The following is a 9000-nucleotide window of genomic DNA, read 5'->3' on the forward strand; positions in this document are numbered from 1 at the left end:
GCGATGGAAGAAGCGATGGAACAGGGGGAAGCGATGGAAGAGGGGTCTTACATTTGGAAGGAAACTGGAGTACCCGGGGAAAACTCAATTATGCGGTTGAGCAGGTGATTCCATACCTTTCAAGTCCGATCATGGAATCAATTCCCAGTCGCCTAGATGAAAGGCAAGTGAGGTACCAATTTGCCACCCGGCCACCCGAAGATTTATTTTAAGAATTATTTAAAGTTAATTTTTTTAGAAAACAGATGCTGCTTGAATTGCATACTAAGCTTACACTCGGTCAAGGCGGCCTATAGATGGATTTTGAACAGGTATTAAAATTCAGAAACCGGAGTCCCCAATTAAAAATTAAAGCATGAAAGCATTGATGATTTTAAAGGAAGATATAGGTTTTTATTGGATTTGTCAACAGTGAAATCATTAAAAATAGCAAGTACAAAAAGTGAAACAAGATCGTCTATCAAATACTAATGAAAACACTGAAAGGTACAAACGTACATACAAAGTGTATTTTATAACACACACACCCTCACACACGTGACGCATCAAACATCTGTACGTGAAAAATGCTACATTGTCAACAGCTTTCTCATATAAATACATAAAATTGCACTAACGGTATAGAAATATGTCCAATCAACACACGAATACGAGAAAATAAATAGAATGTAGGAAGAAAGCAGAATGCAACAAAACAAGTCCTTCGTATTTTTCATGAATACCAGTGGGTGTTTCTAAAGAAGTTCTTTAAGTTTGCCATTCTTAACTGCAGCTACTGTGTCATCTCCTCCTCCAAAGAACTTCCCGTTGACAAAAACTCTGGGAACCTGTAAATGTTGATAAATAAAACATCTTTATTAAATCGTACGGTTGTATGTGAGAGGGGAAATAACTCGTTTGAAATAGTCCACACGACCGTTGGTCTAGTAAGTAATAACGATGGTATGCTCTAATATAGATACTAGATCCTAACAGATGTTCGCTGGATGCGTATAACTAGAAATATATAATATGTCAAGTGGTAATAACGAAAGTAAATTAAATTGGCGCGGGAAGGATGTCATAATTGAGTATTTTTGCCTTGGCAAAAATCGAAATTTGCCTAGGCAAAAATAAAATATTGCCTAGGCAAAATTATTTCTGCCAACGCAAAAATCGAATATTGTTTAGGCAAAAATATTTCAGCCTAGGCAATATGCGATTTTTGCCGCTTAGGCAAAAATATTTAATTATGACATCCTTCTCGTGTCATAATCATGCCCCTTTATCAAGAAACAAGTAAATTACAAACGATCACATATAGAAATAAAACATGGAACGGTTACACAGATATAGTGGGTATAATTTGGACATTGTTTCATGCCTTATCGATTAACAGTCAAACTTATTTCCCCTCGGTGTTGAAACCAAATCGATGAACTGTTTTCAGAGGCAATCCGATGGCAGGCATTCTGTTACTACGGTAATCGCGGTCAGAAAGACACTTAATCATAATCATTTGAATGTTTGGGCGCGTTCCCATGTTTACCTGCCAGGTTTTCACAAAAGACTCGATATGTTGACATAATACATATGTACATGATAACCCAAGTGCAGGTACGATAATGATTTATCTTTCATTAAACGAGAATACTGCAGCCTCGTGAAGACAGAAATGTATGCGATAACTATTAATGGCAACGACATTTCACTTTTTCCAACATTTCCCCTTTTATTTAACCTCTATTAACGTTGATGAGTAGCGAATTTGGTGGTAAAAAACATTTCTATGATTTTTTCTCAATAATCTGTTTTCACCTGTTTGTGTCGGTCATTGCACTCAGCAAAACCCCTTATTTTTGGAGCGATTTTTATATTCTGGACATAAAGGAGACCGAAACAACATCGGATTTTTGTCAATATTACCAGGATCGTGTAAGAACGAGAATAAAAATATCCCGATGGCTCGACGGCGGAGAGTACTAACCGTCATATTTACACACTGTGATAAGGCCAATGTCCTTATGAAAATTGAATACAATTCCCGCCAAAGCTTTCAAGCAGAATGAATTTAATTATACTTGTATCACCGTACACCAGTATTGATCCACAAAACGCTTTCTAGAAAAAGACCTTGTCATCCAAAACCCCATTGGTGTATGGCAACCGGTTAGAAACATAACGCAACATAGCAATCTCGCTCTGTCGCCTTACGGTCGAAATCGCATAAAAGCGAAATCACGACAGGGAAATCGCGATGGAGAAATTGCGACATTTTCTTGTTTTCGCCGTCGTTTTTTCATGTTTTTGTCGTTGCGTTTTCGCGATCTCGCCCTTACTAATTCAATACACCTTATAGAATACAATTTACATGTACCTGTAGCAACAATAACATGCCATTGAATGAACCTGATACCAGATTAGATAAACAGACGGTAATTCACTAATTGCCTGTTCACACAGCGGGATTGTAAGGGAAGCATCCAAAATGTATTCAACGCACACCTAATAGACCTCTGTAAGTGTCTTTAAGACACAATTGAATAGACAAGTACTTCTTAAACCGTCCTCCTTTATACCACAGTATGTGTCAGAGGTAGATATAAGTTTATGACTGACAAATTCCAATGAAAATTCAAATAAGCGATATGAAGATTATATGCAGGCGATAGTGATGGCCATGTCCACTGTGGTCAGTAATGATTATAATCAGGCAACATTGACAAAAACATGGTAATTAATTCGAAATCAATTGTTGATATTAAATAAGTGATTTATCTAATGAGGTAACAGACCGATCAAAGGCTATGTTATTGTAATTACAGATACAGGTATTGATGGAGAGGGCTCACATAGGAATACATCTTCCATGATTGCGAAAATATTTTATCTGGTGGCCGTCACACATATTCAAGTAGCTGCCACTAGATAAAATATTACCGCAATCACGACGAAATATTCCTATGTGAGTCTAATACGCTGCCGTGGATAAGGTGTAATAGACTTTTTAGGTCGAGATCGCTTTGGTGGCAAAAATGACCGTACATGTATATTGTTTTTGAAAGCGTGGTGGTTAAATGTGATGTGTATTTATACTTATCTACAGTCATACATGCCTCGGGATTGTGTTATTTCAGTTTGTAAATGGGATCTGGGTCAAGCCACGCTTAACTCTTGTCGAAACCATTTAATCCGATTGCCAGTATTTAGGCTCTCTGTACATATCGTTAACTGAGCGACATTTTTGAGTTACGAGTTCCGAAATTAAGGCTCTATTGTCGAAAGAAACATCTTGTGTCACTTTCAGTGTTTATCTATTAAGGTAAGTTTTTCACTACTGGCCTCTATTATTTTATTGAACTACAAATGCATTCTTACATGATAGACTAGTTCAGAGACATATATACAGTATATGTATATATGTCTGACTAGTTCTATAAAAAACTAATAAACATAGACATCGTGATAATTAATAGTATGTATAAAGCTTTTGTATACTTATAGATCTCGCACCTGTATAAGTGTTATAATGATTTTTATACTTACAGATCTCGCACCTGTAAGTTTACACAGAATGTCTTGTGTGGAGTCCATATCACTACGACCATCTAGCTCAATCACGTGGTATTCTATCTTCTCATTGTTCAGTGCCTGTTTCGCCTTCGAACAATATGGACAGAATGATTTCGAATACACAACAACCTTATGCTTTCCGATGGTATCCTGAATTTCTTCTTTTGTAGGCATGCTGACAGAAGTAAATGTAATATTCTTTGTACAAGTAAACCTCCGTAGAATGTTTGGAGTCGAAATATCCGGTAACTGTAGGGCCTGTATCCTCTCACGCTCACGATGACGTAAATCTACTTCCGGAAAAGTGTCATGAATAGTTTACACCAGTTTGACCAGGCCCCTCGCTAGTTTGCGGTAATTTTCACATCCTGAACCGGATTTTATCACATCTATATATTTTTACGTATTGAATACAACACTTAGCAATGGTTTGAGTTTTGAGATGATAATTGCCATGTTGTTTAGGAAATATATATTAAATTTGATTGTGTATTCAATATGAAGTGACGAATCAAATATTTCAGCGTAAAATATTATTATTATTTTTTTTTTATTCAAATTTTTTCCACATAATCACATACATCTATACATCGCATATGTAATTGGATATATAATTATTCACATTACAACTTAATATTCAATGAAAATTCTAAATAGATTATTTAAGTTTTCCTTATATTCCTAATCTGAATGTACAGTATATTACACATGTAAAAATGAAAAGACATGTATCTTTGTTACCTCATGAAACATGGTAACATTTTAAAACAGAAACTGTGTATTTTACAAACCCATTGGTTTAGCAATAGATAAAAATTGAGTAATTTACCAGCCATCTAATTAGTTAACTTTATATTTTACCTTTTACCTTTTACTGACCTTATCTTTATAATCCTAATATACATGTACAAGTACAACATATGTAAAATATGGACATGTACCTGTTAATTGTTACCTCATGAAACATGGTAAAATTATAAACAGAAGCTGTGTAGTTTACAAACCCATTGGTTTGACAATAGACAAGTATTTGCGTAATTTGCCAACCAGCGAATTATTTATAAACTTAAAAGTTGATTAATAAAAATCCATTTATATTTTACCTTTTTTCCTTTACTGAACTTATCTTTACATTCATAATATGAATGTACAGTACATTACACATGTAAAATATGGACATGTACATGTATCTGCTAATTGTTACCTCACAAAACATGGTAAAACTGTAAACAGAAACTGTGTAGTTAACAAACTCCTTGGTTTGCCAAAAGTACAAAAATTGTGTAATTTACCATCCAGTTAACTTAAAAGTTGATTAATAAAAATCCATTTATATTTTACCTTTTCTTGTTTTTTATGATGATATGTATATAATCCCATATCTTCTATTTTATTGTAATGGTTGATGTATTTTTTGCTTTCAGAAAGTATTGGAGTTGTGTTTTTCAATTTACACAAATATATATAGTATCTCATAAGCAGCAATAGAAAGTTTATCTCATAATTATGTTCTATGTCTGTCACACCAAAAAGAAAGGTCATTGGGTGTCTAGGTAAAGTTATTTGGAATTTGTTTTCCAACATTTCCATAAACAAAAGCCAGAAGGTTTTAACAATATTACAATCCCAAAATAAATGAAGAATAGTTTCTCTTCCAATTGTGCAGAAGGTACATCTTTCAGTTTCTGAAAGTTTACATTTCATCAACTTAGTGTTGGTATACAATATCCTGTGTACTAGTTTATAATGAAAGTTAATAAGTTTAGTATCATCAGTTACCTCCCTTGGTAGAAGATAAAGTAATTCCCAAGTTTCCTCACTGATGTCAGTATTTAATATTTCTTGCCACTTTCTTTGGCTATTAATTGGTTTTTCAGAAAGAGGTCTGATCATAATATGATAAAAATATTTAGTGACTTTATCATGTGTATTCAAATAAATAATCAACTTATATGGAATTATAGGTATATTTACAATACCATTATTATTCCGTAGAATGTCCTTCCAGTTTCTTGATATGGCATTAATAACACCAAAGTATTCTATAAAGTTTACATTTATACTGTATTTATGAGAAAAAGTTTCATAGGACATGAATTGATTGTTTTCTAATAAATCTGAGACAAAAAATATATCTTTTTTACACCAGTGTTCAAAGAGAAAAAATCTATTGCCTCTTTTAATATAGTTATTGAGAAAAATAGGTTGTGATATTATTTCTTCGGGGGTTGTGGGGGATACATGTTCTTGTATAGAGGCCCAAGATATGAAAACTTCCCTCCAAAAAGTATTAAATATTTTTGATAATTCTGTTAAACCATCTCTAGTCATTTTAAATTTTTTATCCCCTCCAACACATTCTAATTTATCTAAAAGTAATGTTTTCCACGCTGCATGACTTGAGGGATCCATAATCTTTTTTATCCATGACATCTTTAAAGCATGACAAAAAGTTAAAACATGTGGTAGGCGTAATCCCCCATTTATATAATCACTATACATTATATTTCTCTTGATTTTGTCTGGCTTACCATCCCATAAGAAATTAAAAAAAGTTTTTTGTAGTTCAGTAGTAATATATGAAGGAGGGTCCGGGAGGACAGTTAAAGTCTGAATAAAAATAGGCAATGCTAGAGTTCGAATAATTGTTACCCTTCCAATGTAGGATAAATTTCTAAATGACCAATCTTTTAATAATTTTTGAACCCCTTTTAGTTTTTCAATGTAGTTATCTTCAAAAATGTTTGTTTTTTGAAAATTATATTTAATACCAAGAAGTTTAAAGGCACCTTGGTGGTTCCAAAATAAATTTTTTTCGGGTAGAAGTTCCAACCCACAACCCCGTCTTGCCCCAATCCATATTGCTTGTGGTTTTTTTTAAGATTTATTTTGAGGCCCGATACTTTTGCAAAGTCATCTAAAACATTTAAGGTTGTTGCAAGGGAAACTGGATCATCAGATAATGTAAAAGATGTATCATCTGCAAACTGGTTTACTAAATATTCTGAATTATTAATTGTAATGCCATTTATATTTGGATTAATTTTTATAGCTGAACTAAGTAGTTCTACACATAAGATAAAAATATACGGGCTCAAAGGATCGCCCTGCCTTACCCCACGCTGTATTTCAAAAAAATCTTAACAGTGGCCATTATTTGTAATACAACATGAACTATTTCTATATAAGGATTTAATCCACTGAATGATTGAAGGCCCAAAACCACAAAAATGTAAAGAGTCAAAGATGAAATTAAAATCTAGAGAGTCGAAAGCTTTTTCGAAATCAATCAATAAAAGGAGTCCTGGAATGTTATTTGTTTCTGTGTTTTCTAATAAATCTGCAATTAATCTAGTGCATTCACCAATATATCTCCCTTTAATAAAACCTTTTTGTGTATCACTAATAAGAGTGTCTAAAATTTTCTTTATTCTGTTTGAAATAGCTGATGATGCGATTTTATAATCAACATTTAAAAGTGTTATGGGCCTCCAATTCTTCATATATAACTTGGATTTTCCTTCCTTGGGAATACATGTAATCATACCACGTCGCTGTGAGATTGAAAACTGACCATCTCTATGTGCCTGGTTTAAAGAACGTATCAGAAATCTATAGATATCTACCCAGAAAAATTTATAAAACTCAGCAGTGTATCCATCAATACCAGGTGACTTATCATTTTTCATGTTTTTAACTGAGAAAAGACACTCACAGTATTCCAGTTTACCTTCCAATTGGTCACTCTGAGCTGTAGATAATTTTTTCATAAATGGATTTGTTTCATAAAAAAATATATGTTGATTATTATCCAATGTTTTTTTTTGTATAGAGTTTTTCATAATAGAGTTTTTGTTCAAGTAAAATATCTCCTAAATCTGTTACCTCATGTCCATTATCTTTTATTAAAATATTATTCTTGTCATTCATATATGATGTGCGCATAACAAACCGTATTCGAAATATATCTGTAGATATCGTACATGCCAGTTTATATATATATAATCCTAACTAAATCATCCAAGCCGAGTTGAAATTTCCATGCTTTTATTATTCATATAAAATAACCCTGCAATACAAATAGTAAAACAATATATATATATAGTATCACCATTATAGGTATTATGGACATGTTACACGGTGAAACTTATACACTTTAATTATTTAACTTTTCCCGCCATTTGGCATGCATGTACTTAGCCTATAGAATAATTTACACAAATAAAATACCGGGAGTACTTTTGACTAATTATATTAAACAAACATGTATAAACTAAACAACACAAACGTCGCTACACGTAATGGTGAACGCGGACAATGATAAAACCACCAGATGATGTACGGAGTTAGTTACCGAGATGTCAGTCTGATTTCCGTTATGTGTATGTTAAGACTGGAACTTGTCTCCTCCAAACAATGTGAAGAACAACAACGGATGCATGCAACGTTTGTTTTGCGTCGCTTGGCAACTGACGACGTGTGCGGACATGGTTGTTTTATTTCTCAGACAAACACACATGACGAAAACAAAGCTAAGTGAAGTCAGGGGAAAAGTCGGAATATAATCGATTAAACCAGCTACTTTTACATAGAGTTATTTAAGTAGAAAATTAAATTCAAAATGAAACACAATCTCTCGTTTTCTGAATGCAATATATTAAGGAATTTAAAACTTTATTAGTATTACTTTGAAAACAGCTTTGTCCTTATTGCAATGATCTTCAAAAACGTATGCCACTGAATAACAATTGGAAGACACACGGTTTCAATAAAACTGAAATGAAAATTGAAATTAAACTTGTGTACAGACATACAAAGATATCAGGTTTTTCCTCGGCTTGTTATTCAATTTAATGGAATACTCTCAAAAATAACATTCTAACTTGTAAGTTAAGCTTCTCAGCTAAAGTAGGATTTTCACTGTAACCACAATAACATTCACAGAGAACTGTGGTATTTTTTCATCTCTATTTTGAAATAAAATTGCATTTATTTCACAGAAAGTCTAGTTTTCATGTAGTATTGAAACGCATAGTATTTTTCTGTTATTTATTAAAAAAAAAATAATATCATTATTTTTTCATGACAATCGATTACTTATTTTCTGACCGCGTCGTATCCCCTTAAATGTAGCAAACTATGTCGATAGCATGTACGTACCACGAAGCATCACTGATGGGTCCTCGATCGAACAAGTGTTTAGTGCATTTTTAGATTTTAAGATGCCATTCTCTTGTCGTAGGAGTGCCTACTCCCTATAAGTGCCATTTTATAATCTGTACATATTAGGTAGACTACATTTGGGAGTAAGCTCCCTTTATACGATTTTGAAAACAAGTCTGTTTTCGTTTATCGCGATATATAGCCTAAAATGGTTATTCATAAAATAATGACGGACATAGTAATTTTATGTTGTTTTAGACGTAAACATTTTAAAAAATAAGTATC

At 33.0% G+C, this 9000-nt stretch overlaps 1 protein-coding gene across 1 annotated transcript; it reads right to left on the reverse strand.

Annotated features, from left to right (window-relative positions):
• Positions 1-368: 368 nt before the first annotated feature.
• Positions 369-3873, reverse strand: LOC117339473 (glutaredoxin-C4-like). Its single transcript, XM_033901079.1, has 2 exons — positions 3526-3873; positions 369-827 (listed from the first exon to the last, which is right to left on the reverse strand). Exons 1-2 carry the CDS (start codon positions 3724-3726, stop codon positions 735-737), a joined length of 294 nt encoding a protein of 97 aa, XP_033756970.1. The 5' UTR covers positions 3727-3873; the 3' UTR covers positions 369-734.
• Positions 3874-9000: the final 5127 nt, after the last annotated feature.

The sequence above is a fragment of the Pecten maximus genome, chromosome 12 (genome assembly GCF_902652985.1).
Source record: "Pecten maximus chromosome 12, xPecMax1.1, whole genome shotgun sequence".
NCBI classification, from domain to species: domain Eukaryota; kingdom Metazoa; phylum Mollusca; class Bivalvia; order Pectinida; family Pectinidae; genus Pecten; species Pecten maximus.